Source organism: Phodopus roborovskii, unplaced genomic scaffold, assembly GCF_943737965.1.
Source record: "Phodopus roborovskii unplaced genomic scaffold, PHOROB, whole genome shotgun sequence".
NCBI lineage: Eukaryota > Metazoa > Chordata > Mammalia > Rodentia > Cricetidae > Phodopus > Phodopus roborovskii.
The window spans coordinates 2,714,441-2,734,943 of NW_026126618.1; the positions used below are offsets into that span (position 1 = coordinate 2,714,441).

Consider the following 20,503-nt stretch of genomic DNA (forward strand, 5'->3'; position numbering starts at 1 on the left):
TCAATCCATCATTTCTTAGAAGTTCTTACCAAGAGTTTCATTATAGGAAGAACTAAAACCTTATAAATGATGCTTGCTTTGGCAGCACACATATTAAAATTGGAACTACACATAGATTAGCATGGACCCTGTGCAAAAATGACAAATTCATGAAGCAGTCCATATTTTATTTTTTTAAAGAGAAGGTCTCTCTATGTAGTCCCAGCTGTCTTAAAACTCACCTTGTTGACCAGGCTGGCCTTGAGCTGCCTGAGATCCCCTGCCTCTGCTTCCCCAGTGCTTGGAGTAAAGGTGTGTAGCACCACACCCAGCAGTAGCCCATATTTTTAAGTAAGCCTTACAACCTGAATTGTAACCCTGGAACCCTGTACATTGTACTCTGACCTATACATCAGTTCACATGACTCCATACAAGCATGTGTGTGAGCACCCACATAAAACAACATCTTTTAAAAGCCCTGTATATGTATCTGTAAAACCCATGCTGAGCAGTACAGAAAAACAAGATGAAATACAACACCTATTTTTAAAAATAATTTATTCTAAAAATTATCTCTTCTCTGGCTGAGAGTATCTACAAACAGGTCATAAAACCTTATGAATTTAAGTTCACACCGCATACAACGTCCCAACAGGATTTATCTGATGTAGTTAAATTTCCCCCATTTCAAAGACATCTGGAGAGGAGAAAATATGACTATTATATGAGTTTCACAGCTAATAAAGAAGCATCACAGGAGCTTATAATTAAGTTTCTGTATTGAAGCCAAATTCCATTCCAATTCTACACCTTCACAAAGACACAACATAGTGATATTGGTTTTAAAAAAAAAAATAATAGTTTTTAATGGCATAGTTAAATGTTGCCACCACAAGAAATGTATACCAAATAAAACTAGGGGTGTGACCCAAAAGTAGAACCCTTGCTAGAATGGGGATCGATGGTGCACACCCTTAATCCCAGCACTCAAAGGCAGAGGCAGGAGGGCCTTCCTGTAGTCAAGGCCCACCTAGGCTACATAACAAGACTGAAGTGAGCCTGAGTTGCCTAGTGAGCCCTATCTAAAAAATAAATAAATAAACAAAAATTTAAAGAGGAATTCTTGAGCATTAAAAACGTAAAAACTGAAAAAATTCCAGAATATAGAACACAGTGTAAAAATTTTAGGGGGGTGGGGTTGACTCCAAGTGTTGTGGCATATGTTTAACCCCAGGAAACAGAGGCAGAAAACCCAGAAAGGTCATCCTCAGCTACGTGAATCCAGCCTGGGCTCTAAAAGACCCTGCCTTAAACAATAAGACAAAAAAAAAAAAAAAAAAAAAAAAAAAACCAAGGACGAGAGGACTGGCCCAGGAACCAATATATGAATAATGGGTTTTACAAAAGGAGAATCAGATTGGACCAGAAAGGGAAAAGGGAAATGAAGAAATAATTCAAGTAAAGTTTGAATCTAAGAATAAGTTTCCTTGAAAGAAACTACCAAAATGAGCATAATAATGGAAGGTACATCATGAAATTTCAAAATTCTAAGGCCACAAGATTTTAAAATCTTCCCAAAAGATTTAAAACCTAGAATGGTGGTGCATGCCTTTAATCCCAGCACTGGGAGGCAGAGGCAGGTGAATTCAAGGCCAGCCTGGTCTACACAGTAAGTTCTGGGCCAGGCAGAGCTACATAATGAGATCCAGTCTCAGTAACAATAAAATCAGAATGACTTTAGATTTCTCAATATAAATTTTGGAACTCAGTGAAGAAATGAAGTAATATATTTAAAGTTTTCCAGACATATTAATCAAAGACTAAGTTTTCCCAAACTGTGTTATGACAGGAATTGCAACCATGAGGTGTATGCCTATAATCCTGACATTCAAGAAGTTGAGGCAAGAGGATATTGAGTTCAAAACCAATAAGCCTATGCTCCATGGGGAGTTCCAGAACAACCTGGCTACACAAGCAGAGCCTATTTTAAAGCCGAGGAAGCCGGGCAGTGGTGCCTTTAATCCCAGCACTCGGGAGGAGGTGGATCTCTGTGAGTTTGAGTCCAGCCTGGTCTAAAAAGTGAGTTCCAGGACAGGCTCCAAAGCCACACAGAGAAACCCTGTCTCAAAAAACTAAAATCAATAAACAAATAAATAAAAATTAATTAATTAAAAGACAGGGGTTGCACCCCTAATAGCCTTTAGCAACAGTCTCCTTGGCCACAGTGATGTGATGCTTAGGCTCTAAGCACAATTTTGTCAAAACTGTTGTGACTGATGAACGGCCTGGCAAACGGTCTCATAAGCGGCTCTGGGTGCCCATATGCGTGCACATGTGTTGACGACAGGAGAGGGGGGAGGAGAGCAAGCGCTAAACCCTCACCACTGGGAAGCCATCAATTCCCCAAGCGGGAAGTTAAAACTAGCACTGCCAGCATGCCATACGGAGGCATGAAGGTGAACATCCAAAGACTGGATCGCAAAGATCTAAAAATATCTGGGTATCTGAGAGCCACCACGGGCCGTTGTGAAGAATAAGAAATGGGAGGCCTAACCTCCATAGAAAGTCTTGTAAGACCACAGCAGTTTTGATGAATGTGTACTAGAACTTAATAAAAGGTGAAGTTTAAAAGAACAGAGTAAGCTCAAAGTCTCAATATATAAAATTATGGCAAACTACAGTAAATATTATTTTTAGGAAGATCATGCGTTCCCAGCACCCACATGGCAGAGGCAGGATGATTGTCAAAAGTTCAAAGACACCCTGGTCTGCACAAAGCAAGTTCCAGGCCGTCTGGTCTACAGAGCGAGACCTTGTCTCAGGAAAAGAAGAATGAACAAACAAAACAACAAAAGCTTGGACTGGAGAGATGGCTCAGAGGTTAAGTGCACTGACTATTCTTCCTGAGTTCAATACCCAGCAATGACATGGTGGCTCACAACCATCTATAATGAGATCTGGTGCCCTCTTCAGGCCTGCAGACAGAACATTGTATATATAATAATCAAATCTTTAAAAAAAAAAAAAAAAAAAAAAAAAACCGGCCTTTGGTGGGGCATGCCTTTAAGTCCCAGCACTCAGGAGGCAGAGGCAGGCGGAACTGGCTGAACTAGTTCCAGGACAGCCTCCAAAGCCACAGAGAAACCCTTCTCCAAAAACAAAACAAAAACAAAACAAAATTTAAGTCAGAATGCAGTCTTGAAAACTAAAGAAATTATGTAAAAGTAGCAAAAATGTATTTACACATACAACTATGAATATTAAGATAGGAAGGAGTCAAATGAATACTTAACTCAAAATAAACAAGCTTCTCAGTGAACTGCCACAACGCTACACTCAGCAAAAAAACACGAAACATGAATGGACTCTATAAACCCCATGTGCACAGTGGGAATGAACACCCAAAATAGCACGTTTAAGTGACAGAGCCTCAGCAGAGTGCTTTTTGTTCCTCTCTCTAACAGTACAAACGTTAGCTCATTCACCCCTCACCTGAATTAGGGAATCTTCAGAACTTGAAATGAGTGTCTTCCCGTCAGCTGTGAACTGTATGTGCCGCACAACTGCCTTGTGTCCAATCCTAGAGCTGGAAACTCTGTTGTTTGGGAGTTTTATAATCTTCAAAACAGAAAACCACAAAAACTTAATACAAAGAAATTAGGCAATACTTATATCCCCACCATGCACACATGCGCCCCCGCCCCCGCCCCAATCAGGCATGCACTAGAATGGCCAAATGACGGTAGGAACCAATGGTTCGTCTGATTGCTCAACTTCCTGAGTCATCAACCAAGTTAACAGTCTGGGCTCAGCCTCCAAATTAAAAATGGTACTTTATGATGAATGAGAAAGAAGGAAGGATAAAAATCGCAGATGATACAAGACACGCTCTTTGTCAAAAACTAGAGATGAGGGGGATAAAGGGTGACGAGGGAGACGGGTGTAGAGAGGCTGGAGAACAGTGCGGTGATAACAAGCCTTTAAACGGCCCAATGCAGAGATTTGAGAGCAGAAACGGGGCTGGGGAGATGGACCAGTGCACAAGACGCTCACTGCAGGAGCGTGAGGACCTGAGTCTGACCCCTGCCTGAACCACATGGTGGGAGGAAAGAGTGGAAGCCCCCACAAGGCTAGCCTCTGATCCCCACACCATACCGTGGCCTGCAAACACACACATAAAAAACGTAACACAAGCTCAAAACATGGTGACCACACCAAAAATGACCTCATATGAATGTGTGTGGGCATGTGTGCATCTTTACTCGTCTAAGTTAAAATGATGTATTAGATGATGCTGTAACACAAGATCCTAGGAATCTAACCTATATGTTGGGGGGGGGGGGTGAGCCCTCAAAAAGGGAAGAGGAACTGTGTGATTGGGGCCTTCCCAAAAGAGTGGACAGTGTCCCCACAGGGGAAGCAGGGCAGCTGCTGAGCAGGTCATTCAGGACTCACGCGAGAACACTAGGCTCTGCACTTAGGAAAGCTGGGGAATTAGGAGGTCAGACCCCTATAAAACAGGAGTCACAGTATCCCACATCCATGTTGGCCATCTGAGAACATGAGTAATGGTAAACAGCTGCTGGGCAGGACCACTTGCAATTGCCATTTTAAACATTAGGAATCAACTGAATAGCCAGATGCTGGCATTTTCACCTTCATTATTTATATGATGTGAGGATTGTAAGGAAGTTAAGAATGCACAAAAAGATGATGGATTTTTAAAGTTTTGAAAGGTTTGCTCTTGTTTTACAAGTATGAGTGTTTGCCTACATGCATGTAAGTGTACCACATGTGTGCCGGATGCCTGTGGAGGTCAGAAGACAGCCTTGTACCACTGTAGCTGCTGAGGGAGACCCAGCAATCTGACATCACTTCCTCTTCTCTGAGTGTTCAAGCCCTTAGTCTCCTCGTGTCTGGTAATTTGACCTGGAGAACATTTGTGTAATCTCTTAAGGTAAAATAAATGTGGCTGATGCCACAGTCTCATTACATTAGGGAACGATCCCCAAAAGCCTAGGTGAGGGACAGTGAGAAAGATCGGTGTTCTCTAGAAGTTATGCAACTAGATAACTAAGTGCTTCTGTGATGAGCTGTGCGTGGGATGAAGGTGAGGGTGTTTTGCACAGAGTGACCCTCATTAGAATGCCCTATCTGTGTCAGTATCTACTCCTTATCTACCTGGTCTTGCTGAGTAAGTTCTGGGTTTCTGGTGGTGAAGAGGTATGCAGTTAACATTAAATGCAGAAATGGAGATGGACAGTGGGCACAGAGGGCCCTGTACTGACATCGTCAAGAATCTGGAAATGACATCACCCCATGGCTATTTCTAACATGGGGAAATGTTGTTTGTATAATTGGTCAAACCTGTTTAGTTCTTTTAACATTTTTAAAACAGCAAAACAACTAGACAGGGAACAAGAAACACAGAAAGCTTGAGAAGCAATGGTAAAGGTCATGTGAGGAAGGTTAAGATGTTCAGAGTGTGGAATAAGGACTACCAGAAAGATCTGTTTGATATACAGGTGTGCAATGCCAGTCTAGTCACAGCTCTGAAGACTAGAACTGAATACCTTAATGGCTCCATCTTCATCTCCAAACGCCACATACTCAAGATGTGGACTTAAGCAGCAGCAACTCACTTGAGCTCCAGGCAGGTAATCAATCTGGCCTGTTTTCCCAGCAATGAGCTAATGGAAGAGACAGCACAGTCAGTAATTAGCTTGTGTGTGCATTTTTTCTGTTGCTATTCTTCAGAAGAGAGACTTCAATTGAAAAATGAAAGAAAGCATGGAAAATAACCAAGAGTTCTCAGGGAAACAATGGAGACTGATCCCAAACTCAGAAGCTGTATTTAGCATTTGATGCTTTCATCTTGTTTCACTTATGTGTCTCAAACACATTTTCATAAAATAAAACAAGCTTTAAAAGGGTTTGAAAAGCAGCTGCTGTGCCCACCACCTGAGACACATCTGTCTGATAAGCAGTCTCACAGCTAGCCCACATCCTGTCTTTTATTTCCTCACAAAGCCTATTTTTAATAGGGTTATCATTTGTTATAATACCCTTCTCTGAAATCTTCAAAGGGGCTGTGAAACAGGGCTGAGACAGACATTACACAATGATAAGTCAAAATTGAATTTTATATACTCAGAGTCACTCACAAATCAGGGTAAATTAAGATTCTTCCCTTCTTTAGGAGTGTGAAAATAGATCTTACAGAAGAAACTGGAAAGCACAATTTGTGTCACTGGACATGCAATATTTAAACTAAGATTATCCAATTTTATAACCTCTACCTAATGCTAAGAATTTTTTTAATCAAAAAAAAAAAAATGTAAAGTACCTTAGCTCCTCAATTAAAAGATAAGACCTCAGGAAATACTTCTCAAGCTTCAACTGAGTATCAAATACCTGTCTATTTTAGTGTTATGAGCCAAAAATCTGAATTATTTCTCAGTGTAGTCAGCTATACTGACTATAGGATTAATTAATAAATGTAGCTTTTCCTTTGCAACAGTTTGCCCAAAATTCTCTGACCTATTAGATACTAAATTAATCAAGACTAAATTACTGCAGGCTGCTGAGGAAGGAAAGCCACCCAGCTGGGATCACTTCATGCTTCAGTACAGACCTGTAACGTGGACTGTGCAACAATGGCATGACTGTTCCGGGGTTAACCAACCTCTTTTTGACTGGACTTGTGGCTTGCCCCATAGCTAAGGAGGTCCCAGGCTAGAACTGAATACCTTATTGGCAGGAAACCTATTACTGTAATTCTGATGAACAGATCTGTTGTCCAGCTGTTTTCTAGATAGTCTGAATATCTAATTTTATGCCCATAGACTAATTAACGCTGCTTTCAGCCTTGGTCAAAGAGTCTTTTTTGCAAGAGGAAGCAGTTAATGCACAACTAGTAACAGTGCTGAGAATTAAGTGACTGTCCAGTGTTAGGCCTAAGTAGGACATCTATATAACCCCTTCTAAGGCTCAAAGAACATCACAGAAGAACTAAAAGAATGTAAAAACCAGGTAACAGAGAAGTGCGTTGTGAAATGCTGTCTCCTAGATATGACATGACATTGCATGCATGAAATTACAGTAACTATGGTCACCTCCATAATATCTACATGAGATTAGGCCCTTTAACAAATCCATTATTAGTGGGTGGGGGCCTTGGAAGGTACAACCCCTCCGTGAAGGATGACCAAGGGGCGGGGGGAGTCATCACTCAACTGACTGCCATGCTCCAGTAACTAACCCTGAATCCTGTCCATGAAAGCAGTTTTAACTCAGTAGGATGTGCGCGCGCGTGCGCGCGCGCACACACACACACACACACACACACACACACACACACACACACACGGGCGTTCAATGGGATGGGAAGGGAACAAAAGAGGGTGGGGGGAGTACATCACAATGTATTATACACATGTATAAAACTGTCAAGCAGTATTTTCTTAAAAGACTGAACTACTGAAAATTAAGCATCTTCCTCCACAAAAATCAAGTTCAACACTTTTAATTGATAATTTAAAAATTTGGCATTTACTTTAATGAAACTACTATTTGTCAGTTAAACTGTCCTTTAAACTCTTGCAGATTATGACATATAGCAAGATAACATTTTTATAGTCAGGCAACCTCATCATCCTTTGGTTATGACAACTGCTACTGAAAGATTGCATAAATTTGATTTTTAAAAATACAAGCATGGGAACAATGAACTGGAAAGAACTACAGTAGAATATCCCAAGCAAAAGCCTCAGGCCATTAAAAAAAAAAGAAAAAAAAGGTAAGTAAGGAATTCACCTGAGTTCCTATCCATGTTCACCCCATAAATACAGAACATGGGCCAGCACACTGAGAGGGTGGTGCGGACACATGCAATGCCCACCTCACTCCCAGGGGTCTCTGCCAAGGTGGTGAGAGCTGCACTGCACTTCCCCCCCCCCCCCACTGAGGCCGCTGACCTCTGGATGACAACATTCCTTAGATCACCTGCTAGCCTTGTCACAGCCGCTCAGAGGCTCGTAAATGCCATTCCTGTCACTGGCCCCTGGGACTGGTGTTTGTGACCACAGGGAGATCAGCCTACAGTACGCTGTTTGGATCCCTAGCAATACAGTTATTCCAATATCACCAACGCGATCCTCTCCATCTCCATGACTACTGACTATTCAAAAGTGACTGCACAAGTGGATTAATGAGCAGCAACGCTTCACATGTGAAGTCCAGCTCCCCCCACCCCAGCTCTGATGACGGGCGCCCCCCCACTTAAGATTTTTGTGCTTTTCCTTCCCTTGAAAAAAAAAATGCTTCAGTTCACCCCGTGCTCACCCTATCAGTCCCATCCAAATCACTACAGCGAACAAGTTCAAGTTTGTCTTTGTGGTGTTCTCAAGACTGTGCAAATCGAGGGGAGTGATCACAGACAGCAAGAGATAAAGAAGGTTAAACAAAAGGAAGTTATTTTAAAAATTAGCATCTAGTTTAATTCATGCTGGCATATCGGAACCTCAACTCAGGAGCTGTTTATTTATTCAGCTAATGCCTAGCAGGCACCTGTTAGAACCATACAATTATGCCTGATTCTGTACCAAAAAGCAATAGGAAAACAGGGTGAGTTCAACCAAAACAGTGCTCCCAACGTTTCCTAAAATCACTCACTTGTAGGCCTCTGATGTTGTCAACTGCAAGGACCTTCGCTTCGTTTTCTTGAAACACAACGTCTATTTCCTGCTTTAAGACTACCGCAGAGTTCTTGCAAACCTTCTTGGTCTCCCAGACCTGAGTAAGAGGTAAAGGAAATGAATCACTGTATGCTATCAGTCCTCCCTGTAAGATACTGTAAAGATGACTCTTAGTCTTATAGCAAGATCAACTAAAATGCCTAGGATGTAAGAAAACTCACCTATTAGGCTATAAACCAATAAGTATTTATTAACACATCCTAAAGTAAGATAGTTACTATTATATGAGTTGTGGGCTCTGCAGTCAAAATTTCTCTGGGAGTTCTACTTTAACAAGAAACTGTGACATTAGTGAGGTCACCCCAGGGCTCCTTGGAGGTAAGGACTGTTTCACACCCATCTACATTAAGACACAGAGCTTACAGCAGAATGCGATGACTAGATGGCTAAACAGTCTATGCTTTCTTAGTTTTCTTTCTTTTTACAGAAAGAAGCCCTGAGTGAACTTATATTCTAGCTCAAGTCTAGGAAGATAGCACTCAGTAGTAGCACAGGCCTCTCTAGGCTGTTCCTCAACCTAACATTTCAAGCTCTTTTCCTAGTAAGAGAATTAGTAAATCAGTACTGATACAGTACTCTGCACAGTGTCTGACACACAGTATCATTAAATAAATTTTAGATATGATTTGCATAAAACACTGTATCAGATGTTACCAGCACCAACTAGGATTACTGGACTCAAACAGCTAGATGTAAGTCTAAAATATATAAATAAATCAGGGGGCAATGGGACACTAGAAATATAGAATAAATCAAAGCTATACTTTAAGTCAGAATTTGATGGGCATCAATAAAAAAAGCCACAGACTTGTATAGCCTTAAAGGAGATAGGTAATCCCCCAAACACAGAGGCTGCGCAGACCTTAGGATGGCAAAGATTTCAGCAAGCAGAGAGCCAGAAAAGTAAGGTGTTCCATGCATAAGAGGCTATCTAAGGAGAGGCAAAGAAACAGGCATTTGGGAAATGCTACCCATAGGAAAAAACTGAAGGATGACGGAGGCCAAACGAGACCATACTGTGGAGGAGCTGAACGGGACTTAGAAGTATCAGTTTACTTAGATAAACAAGAGCCATTATCTGTTTTTGAGCAAAACTGATATAACCAGAAATGTATATAAGGAAAATGCCTCAGACATTTGATATAATAAAGTAAGAAAGCATGGCAGAGCCTAGTACCAGAGAGACAACAGATGATAAGGATCTGCGCAGAGGAATGAACAGATAAATAGCAATTAAGTTAAAAGGTAAAAATATATGCACGATGAGAATTATCATGGAATTAAATATGAGAACTAAAGAGGAAAAAGTCAAAAGTCTTCCCAGCAATCGTATGTAGCATGTGTAAACAGTTTACTCACTGGGCTTTGCCCAGTGCTGGACCCACAGTAATATTCCATGATATGTCTGAATAAATGAGACCAATAGAATCTATGTAACAAGCACTTACTTATCTAGGATAAATAAGTACCTAGTAACTTCTTAATTTACCTCCCTTACTCCCCAACAATTTATTCCTCTACAAATTTAGTTTAAATGTTTAAAAAGAGCTTGGCGGTGATGCGCACAATTAATCCCAGCACTCAGGAGACAGAGACAGGTGGATCTGGTCTGTTGAATGCATTTCAGAATAGCTAGGGCTACTCAGAGAAACCCCGCCTTGAAAAACAAAAACAAAAAAACAAGTAAGTGTTTAGAATCTCAGTATTACTCACCCGTATTGTTTGGTCATCAGACGCTGTCAAAAATGATGAACCATCGGGAGAAAACACCACACCATGAACCCAGCTTAAATGTCCTCTGCAATCAGCTACCTTTAAGTGTGAATCTATATTCCACAACTACAGAATAAACAAAACACAGGAAGTTTAAGATACCAAGAATACCAAAACAAACAAGAATACTAAAAATAAGTAAGAATGACTCAGCAATACTATTCCTACAAATAAAGCCCCAAAGCACATTATCAGAATTTAAAACTGGTTTATGCGTGACTATGATACAATTACATTTTTAAATAGTAAATAACAGAAATAACAAAAATTGCCATGTGGGCATAGGTCAGTAGATACATCTCACATTTAGTGGACACAGGCCCTGGGTTCACCCCACAACACACGCACATGCGCACACTCCTACACACACTCTCACACAAAACATCATAAACACCTTAAAAGCAACATAGAAACTAACTGAATATATTGTAACTACTCACATAGTAGAATACTATGCAAAATGGAATGAGAACAATACTACAATAATTAAGCTCTATGATATACTGTTAACAGAAAAAAATGGAGAATACATATTACCTTTTATTTAAGAATTAGATGTACAAAGTGCTCAAAGAATAACTGGTGATGTGGTTTGGTTGGTAAAGTGTTTACCTAGTATGCATAAAAGCCTTAGGTTCAGTCCCCAATAGCCAACATGCTGGCAGAAACACCAGACGCTCAGGGTCATCCTTGGCTACATAGTGAATTTGAGGCCAGCCTAAACTACATGAGATCCTGTCTTTAAAAAAAAAAAAAAAGCATATAGATGAATATAGATATGTACATGCACATTCAGAAATCTGTTTAGATATGCAAAAGAGATGCTGCCTATTAGATGGAAAATGAGGGAAAAGGGATAATGATGATAGTGAGATTTCTCTGAAAATAATAATAACTAATACTGTCATTCAACCTTCATTTCAACTGGCTGCAAAACCCTACAATAAATGAGCACACGAATTGTAGCATGGACACATTTCTCTTTTGATCCATGCTTATTAACAATTGTCTGCCACCATCCTGGCTGCATTTTGTCCTGGGTTCTGCTATACTTTCCTCAAATATATTCTAGTCTAATGAAGTACCATAAGTGCCTGAGTTCCCCTCATTACACTCTGAATTACAGAGCTACTTATGATTTCAGGGTTAGCATGGGCAAAACAAGCACTTCATCACATACACAATGGTTTTCACTTGCTGAGTCCCAGTTACAAACGATTACAGGAAAAGCCTGCTTTATCTCTAGAGTCCAAACTGGGAATGCAGCAGTGAAGGACAGAAATCAAGGCAATCCCACAACTGAACGCTCTAGACACCCCTCCTTCCTTTCTTTACTTCGTTTTCCCTAAAATTTGTCACTTGCAGCTTCCACAGCAGAGCCCTAGGACATCCATTGTCTCCTGGAGCTTTCTAAGAATGGCAGAGGTAAAGATCTTAGAAGAGGTAGAGAAGGCCAACTACAAAACCCACCAGGAAGTACAAAATTGTAAACATAAACACAAAATCGGTAAGAATTACTGTATTTGTGCTTGGCAATGACAATGCTATCTTAACCAATCAGATTATGACTTCAATCTTACCCTGCTCAAATTATCTAAAAATCTGAACTAACTCATTTATTTTAAAAAGAATAGCATCGGGGGCTGGGGAGACAGCTCAGTGGGTAAGAATGTTTGCTCTGTAGGCATGAGACCCTGAGTTTGAAATCCTGGCACCCAGGCAAAAAGCCAGACAAATGTGTATAACCCAACACTAAGGGGTAAACACAGGCATGTCTAGAGAGCTCCCTGACCAGCTAGCCTTGTCAAAACAGTGAGTGTTTGTTCAGTGAAAGACTGCCTCAGGGCAATAAGGAAGTGGTTGACATTCTGTGGTCTCTGCATGTGCACCCTGTCACATACATATTGAAAGACTTAAACTAGCAAAGAAATGACATGGAGCCCAAATAATTGAAATGAAGGGCAATCTGACCCAGAAAGCTGACCAAGGCCACTGTGACTTAGCTCCTGGAATTTGCTAACCACCAGCCCTGAGATAGTAGGATACTAAGAATTCACACTGCCCCTCCTTGCAGTGAGTCAGCAGGTGGTGAATAGGGTCCTTAAGAAACAAAAAGCAAAACTCCAGTTTGCTCAGACAAGATTAATTAGCACACCCCGAGGCCCTAAGGTCTGCTGACCCTAACAGTGAGACCATCCAGTCTCAAAGGGTCACTTACTTAATGGACAGAGGGTCTCACCCCTCCCTAAGCTTGTGGGTTTGCCTTTAAAAACACCTATGCCCAGGGGATGATGCTTCTCTCTAGCCTGCTTGCTGAGGGAACCTGTTTGCGCAAACAATTCCTGTTCATTAAAGCCTCTTGCGTGTTGCATCAACTGGAGTGGCCATTGAGTTCTTGGGGGTGCCGACAGAAACTGGGAGACTCCTCATTCTGAGGGTCTTACAATATGCCACTCACACATATACCAAACAGACATACAAGAATACAATCTGTGTTTATACTGCATACAAGATACCACATGTCTATACTATTTAAGAAATGCATGTTGATAAGCTGGGCAGTGGTGGCACATGCCTTTGATTTCAGCACTCGGGAAGCAGAGGCAGCCTGGTCTTCAAAGAAAGTTCCAGGACAGTCTCCAAACCTACAGAGAAACCCTGTCTCAAAAAACAAAAACAAAAACAAAAACAAAAACAAAAAAAAAAAAAAACAAAAATTGCATGTGATCAAAGTATACAATATGCATGTGTGAAAATTAACAAGCCCTCTTATTTTATATAATACATGTTACTACTTTATATGCTGATTTTAAAACACTGAGGAACCAGTAGGAAGGCTCAGTGGGTAAGAGCATTTTCTGTGCAAGCATGAGGACCCAGGTTCAAATTCCCAAACCACATAAAAAGTCAAACACAGCTGTGTGTGCCTTTCAACCCAACATTTAAGGGTGATGACAGGCAAATCCCAACGCTCCATAGCCAGCCACCGGCCAATGAGAGATACTTTCTTAAAGAAATAAAGAGAAAGGGGATTAAGGCCTCTGTATATGCTTGAACAGGTATATACACTCACATGCATGCACAACACACACACACACACACACACACACACACACACACACACAAACACACACAGGGTAAAACTAAAAGAGATGCTCTATCTTAACCTAGGAAACCAATGTTTCCCCAGTCCCGAGCAATCATATACTAGCTATCCAATAAATGCTTGGTAAATGGTCCTGTCATTCCATCATTGTAAAACCTTGTCTTCAATCACATTGAAATCATAAATATAATTGAATGTCCCAAAAATATGCTACAAAGAAAACACCATTTTATAAGAAGGCATCCTCAACAGTTAAGGGTTTAGGCAGCCTGTCATCCTTGAATCTCTAGAGACTCACATTCCATTGAGTAAAATCAACTACTCACCTCTACACAGTACTGGGACAGGGCGACCACTGCCAAATGGTCACAGGGGGAGAAGTCACAGTACTGGATGGTGCTGTGATGGCCTGTATGGATCTCTGTCAATAGGTCACTAGTATGAGTATCAAAAAGCTGTCAAAATAAAGAGATATCTATTAAAACAAAACATCTTAAATTACACCCATGCTGAATCTAAATTTATTTTTAAAAGAGGTTCCTCATATCTCAAATGTAAAATATAAATCCTGAAGACTTATGGTTACTGATGAGTAGCATAAATGCTGATAGCTATAAATTAGACATAGATTGCTATATATATGTGTGTGTGTGTGTGTGTGTACATATATATATATATATACACATATATATATAATTTTAAAATATAGCTCATCTTGAAAGCTACCTCCTCTAGAGGAAAATCCACCACAGATAATCTCTCAAATTGGCCTAGAGAAAAACAAAGCGTTTGTGAATGTACAGAGACCAGTCAAGCTAGCACACAAAGCAGTTCTACTGATTCAAGAGAGAAAATGTACACTGAACAAAGATAGTCAAAGTAACACAGAGCAAAGGCCTGTAAAAATGAAGTAACCTCAGTCAATTCTGTTTCTCTCCAGAGCTACCAAATTATTCCATTACCGAAAGACAAAATAGTAAAGTTAAAGAAACCCCCCACTTGAAATGAAGGACGGACTGACCTGGAAAGCTAACACAGACCAATATCTGTTCCTTGGAATTTGCTAAATTCCCCTCACAAGGCCCTAAGATAACAGGACGCCAAGAATTCACACTGCCCCTCCTTTCTTGTGAGTCAGCAGGTGGTGAATAGGGTCCTTAAGAAACAAATAGGGTCCTTAGCTGCACCTCTGGTTTGCCCAGACAAGATTAATTAGCACACCCTGAGGCCCTAAGGTCTGCTGACCCTAATAGCGAGACCATCCAGTTTCAAAGGGTCACTACTCAACGGACAGAGGGTCTCACCCCTCCCTAAGCTTGTGGGTTTGCCTTTAAAAACACCTGTGCCCAGGGGATGGTGCTTCTCTCTGGCCTGCGTGCTGAGGGAGCCCGTTTGCGCAAACATTTCCTGTTCATTAAAGCCTCTTGCGTGTTGCATCAACTGGACTGACCATTGAGTTCTTGGGGTACCAACCAAAACTGGGAGACTCCTCATTCCGAGGGTCTTACATTACAATTCATCGTTTCCCCATTTTTGAAGCAAAAAGTAGTAACAACGTTCATTTCAATTCTTGAAGGATTTCCATATGCTGAATATATTCTTCCAAAGGTTTTGGCAAATGGTAAGACTATGCACACTTCACACACACATACAGTATGTTGACGCAGCCTAGTCAGTTAAGATGGAGACAGACAGTCCTCAGGAAGGAAACAAAAGCTCCCAGCGGGAGCCAGAAGGAGGCTTAGAGAATGCACAGCACAGGGACACAGGCAGATGCCAACCAGCACAGCAGGGGAGGCCGAAGACAAAGGACGGGAAATCATATTTAAATGTTTCCCAGAGCAGGTTGTTGTTATGGCCTGACAAGAGGAGTAAACTAACAACACAAGAATCTGAAAGAACGCACAGGTAGGGTAACCCTCGGGTAGCTATTCAGCATGCCAAGTCTGGTCAACGGGGCTGTAAAGCAAGGTGTCTTAACAGTATGTATTTTTCCTCCCACTCTAGAACAGACCCTCTAAACACTTTACAGTGGTAGGGGGCTTGCCTAGCACTGGGTTCAATTCCCCGCATCAGCCAGGGAGTGAGAGAGAACCTTCTTCTCTTTAACATCCCTGGTTATCTGGAAAATGTAAATCAAGCTACCACCTCACACCTGCTTGAATGGCTCTAAATTTTTAATGGAAAATAAATAAAATTTTAAACGGAAAAAACAGCAGCAGGTGCTACTGAGGAGAAGTTAACCCTGGCGGACTGCTAGCAGAAACGAAAACGATGCAGCCACTGTGGAAGTCTCCCTCCTCAAAAACAGAAACGCGAGATGACCACTGTGAGCCAGCAATTCCACTGTGAGGACTCTACACAAGTGTTATTAGAAGTAGGGTCCCAAACAGACATGTTCTCCAGGGTCCTCCTCAGCATCATCCCCAATACCTAAGAAGGGGAAGGAAGCCAGCTGCCTGTACAGAGGAATGAGGTTTTTGGTTTTTTTTAAAAAGTAGTGAATATACACATACAGAGGGAGACAGTTTAGTCCTGACACATTCTAGAACACAAATAAGCTTTAAAAACATTGTGCTCAATGAAATGAGTCAAGCATAAATAAACCAAGTATTATATAATTCTAATTGTGCACTATCCAGAACAGATGAATCCATGTGTCATGTTTATTGGTCACCAGGGAGTGGGGATACAGAATGGAGAATTATTAGCTAATTAGTGGTAATGGAGCTTCTGTTTGCATGATGAAAACCTTTAGAAACTAATAGTGGTATGTAGTGAGATAGTCCTTCTGTGGCACTGACCACGCCCATTGGGGGTGGAGCCATTGGCAGAGTGACCTGTGGAAGGAGGTCGGAGGGGAGCCAGGAGAGGCTCTCTTTCTGGCGTGACTCGGACAGGAGAGGATCGGGTTGAATTTCGTGGTGTTCATCTGTCTAGGTTGTAAGTTATTTCTCCCTGAATAAACATCTATTCGGCCTATTTGTTTATCCTGATCCTTATATACCGCATTAGTGGTAGCTGGGTGGTGGTGGCACATGCCTTTAATCCCAGCACTCGGGAGGCAGAAGCAGGTGGATCTCTGGGTTCAAGGCTAGCCTGGTCTACAGAATGAGTTCTAGGACAGCTAAGCCTACACAGAGAAATTCTATATCAAAGAAAGGAAGGAAGGGACAGAAGGAGGAAGGGAGGAAGGGAGGAAGGGAGGGAAAAATGGAAAAAAGAAACATACAATGGTAATGACTGACTATATTATGAACATAATTATAATATCAATGATGTACACATGTAAAAGTGGTTTGGAAGCACCTTTAATTCCAGCTACTTAGGAGCTCTGAAGCAAGAAGATTACAAGTTTGAGGCAAGCCTAGACTATGATAGTGTGTTCAAGGCTAGCCTGTGCAATTCAGCAAGATGCTATCTCAAAATACAAATGAAGAAGTTTTACATTATATATTTTTATCACAACAAAAATCAAATTTCCAATCGTCAAATTTTGCAAATGCAATAACTATTTTCTGCTCTTAAGATTTTTAAGACACTTAAGCCAAAAAAAGGAAATATTGTTCTCCTTGATTTCCTGCTAGAGGGATATAAATCCACAGGCAATCAAGGACCCAGGTTCACAACTGCCATATCAGTAAACAAGCACCCAGCTCCCCAGTGAGTTTATTCAGAAATATACCATAGCATTGGCTTACATTGTCTAAAACAGTGACAGCTACCAGTCATGTCTTCTAAAATTAGTATTAGGACAGGATACCCAAGAACCATAAATCGGAAGATTTGGCCCTCCCAATACAACTTTGAACAAACCATTGTGACCTAATTCCTCTATTATTATCACAGCACTACAGCAACCTGCCACATCACTTGGGTATTTATATTTCAAGTTATGTATGTTGATGAATACTTAGAACACGATGCTAGCAGGAGATCTGATAAAAGAAAGGTGCTTTCTTGCCATTTGTTTTTTGTATATCTTTATGAAAATCTCACAGTTTTATTCAGTTCTAAGGAGTATTTCCTCAGACTCATCAAGTTGCAAAAGAGATAAAAAACAAAAACCTCTAAGAAGCTGGAGAGATGTTTCAGCAGTTAAGAGTACTCACTGTCCTTCAAAAGGACACAAGTGTGGTCCCTTCAGGGGACCCAGTGCCTGTGGCTTCAGCCTGTCACATGTACAGACACACACAGACACACAACACGTACACATAATTTAAAATGAATATTTTAAGTACTTTGAAAAATCACCAAAATCAATGTATGTTAATTGTTTTGGTTTTTATTTTAATTTTTTAAATAGATGTATTTATTTTTATATCCCAGCAGCAGTTTCCTGTCCCCCTCTCCTCCCAGTCCTACCTGCCACCCCTACACCCCTACTCTTCCCCACCCCCAATCCACCCCCCTCCATATCTGTTCAGGAAAGGGCAGGCCTCCCGTGGGTATGAGCAAAACATGGCATATCGAGTTGCAATTAGACTAAGTACCTCCCCTTGTGTTAAGCTGGGCAAGGGGACCAGCATAATAAACAGGGTCCCAAATGCCGGAAAAAACTGGAAACAGCCACTGTTCCCACTATCAGGAGTCCCACAAGAAGATCAAGCTACAAGGAGGGTTCATGGGGTGCCCAGATCTTGGAGGGTTCATGGGGGATGCCCAGATCTTGGAGGGTTCATGGGGGTGCCCAGATCTTGGAGGGTTCATGGGGGATGCCCAGATCTTGGAGGGTTCATGGGGGTGCCCAGATCTTGGGAAGGGAAATAGAAGAGATTTCTTGAGTGTACTGAGAGTGGGGAACACGAGTGATCAGGTTGGGGACAGGGAGTACTGAAGAGACTACTAGAAAGGGGGGCCATTCTGGGGACAGGCAAAAATCTCCTAGGAATCTACAAGGATGACCCCAGCTGAGACTCCTAGCAATGGTGGGTTTCTTGATTTTTTTTTTTAAGTGATGAAGAAAGCGTTCTGTTTCTAATACACTGAAGTGGGGCTAGAAGCCTGGCTCAGCACTGAAAAGCAATGGCTGCGCCTCCAAAGGACCTTGGCTCAATTCCAAGCACCCACATGGCAGCGGGAAAGCATCTAAAACTACAGTCCTAGGGGATCTGGCGCCCTCTTCAGGCCTTCATAGGCATTGCACACATGGTACAAAAACTCATGTAGCCGAAGCTCCCATGCACATAAAACAAAAAAGGAGAAAATAATAAACTGGAAGAAGGTTGGCTTCACATTACAAACTGTTCTTGTAGTGTTTGGCCTTATATGTTCTTTCAGTGTGTTTCTTTGGAAAGTAAAAAGTATTTCTGGCCTTCCATACCCCCAGAAAGCAGGGCTCCAAAGAAGTATGAACAGTTAGGAAGCCTGCCCCAAATCACGGAGGGAAACTAGAAAGTGAAAACGGTAACTGAAGTTGAAACTTCACATCAGAGCGAATTACGATAGCATGACTCACAAGGATTTTGTTTTTTGCTGCCACCATTATTTCAGCACCGTCTGCAGACCAGGAGCAGCATTTCGCTATGACGTCCACATCCTCTGGGGGGTCCTCTGAACCCAGGAAGAACCGTTTCACACTGATGCTTTTCTTCTCGTTCGCTGACCTCACATCCCAAAGCTGTTTCCAAACAAACAGAATGGCTTTACTTCCAACCCACACCTCTGGAAATACAACCAGGTCACTTGTCATACAAACGCACTCTACAAGTTTTTACAAATGTCTGGCTCTTTATGAGGCTTTTAAATGAGGAACTCCAGCTTCCATCTCACACACGCACAGTTGTGGGGGAAGGCAGTCTATAAAACTAGATTAAAAGTTACCTGAGCTGGCACATCTATGATGCTAGTACTTTGTAGCTGAGGCAGGAGGATCATGTGTTTGAAGCCAGCCTGGGCTACATGAGATCTCATCTCAATAAAGGAGGAGGAGCAGGAGGAGGAGGAGCAGGAGGAGGAGGAGCAGGAGGAGGAGGAGAAGAAAGGTAACTGGGCCTTGCACAGTATGGAAGTGGCTGAAGACAGTAAGAACCAGTGTAGGACAGACTCACAGCTGGCCGCTGCTGCCCTCTGCTGGGGCAGCATGAGAAGTGCTTCACATATGAGTGCCTGCTGGGCACTCATAGATAAGGAGACTCCAAAAAAGAGACACAGCTATACGGAGAGGAAGCGAGGGCTTCCGCTAGGTTTGGTGGACAGGGCAGTGTGGCAGAGCTAACCTGCTCCTGAGAACTGAGTGTGAACCACGCTAAGCCTTGTTCTCGAGCAGCCATATAACTACTACAAAAAGCAAAGGCCTCTGAAAAGATAGACGGCTGGTTACTCTCTGACTTGGAGCAGTGTCCTGGCTTCATAAGGGCTACCATGTCCCAGAACAAGGCTTGGCCACACACACGCGCGCGCGCACACACACGCACACACACGCACACACACACTCACACACACGCGCGCGCGCGCACACACACACGCACACACACACTCACACACACTCACACACACGCACACGCGCGCGCACACACACGCACACACACACTCACACACTCACACACGCACGCGCGCACGCACACACACACGCACACACACACTCACACACACTCACACACACACGCGCACGCACACACACGCACACACACACACTCACACACGCACGCGCACGCGCGCGCACACACGCACACACACACTCACACACACTCACACACACACACGCACACGCACACACACGCGCGCGCGCACACACACGCGCGCGCGCGCACACACACACACACACACACACACACACACACACACACACACACAGAGCCAAACCCGTACCTAACCCTTTCCCCAGGGACAACTATGGCTATACTGTGTAAAATAAAACAAAAGAGACAACAGGAACTAACATGGTTA

General features: G+C 42.2%; 1 protein-coding gene and 1 pseudogene across 1 annotated transcript in view; one reads left to right on the forward strand and one right to left on the reverse strand.

Annotated features, from left to right (window-relative positions):
- Positions 1–20,503, reverse strand: part of Apaf1 (apoptotic peptidase activating factor 1) — a 71,254-nt gene that overhangs the window by 16,240 nt on the left and 34,511 nt on the right. The window contains exons 17-22 of the mRNA XM_051206269.1: positions 19,074–19,235; positions 13,942–14,070; positions 10,450–10,575; positions 8,654–8,773; positions 5,554–5,670; positions 3,473–3,598 (exon numbers count right to left, since the gene is read on the reverse strand). Of these exons, the coding sequence (XP_051062226.1) occupies positions 3,473–3,598; positions 5,554–5,670; positions 8,654–8,773; positions 10,450–10,575; positions 13,942–14,070; positions 19,074–19,235 (780 nt within the window). The remainder of the gene's footprint in view (positions 1–3,472; positions 3,599–5,553; positions 5,671–8,653; positions 8,774–10,449; positions 10,576–13,941; positions 14,071–19,073; positions 19,236–20,503) is intronic.
- On the forward strand, positions 74–169 carry LOC127237948 (uncharacterized; annotated as a pseudogene).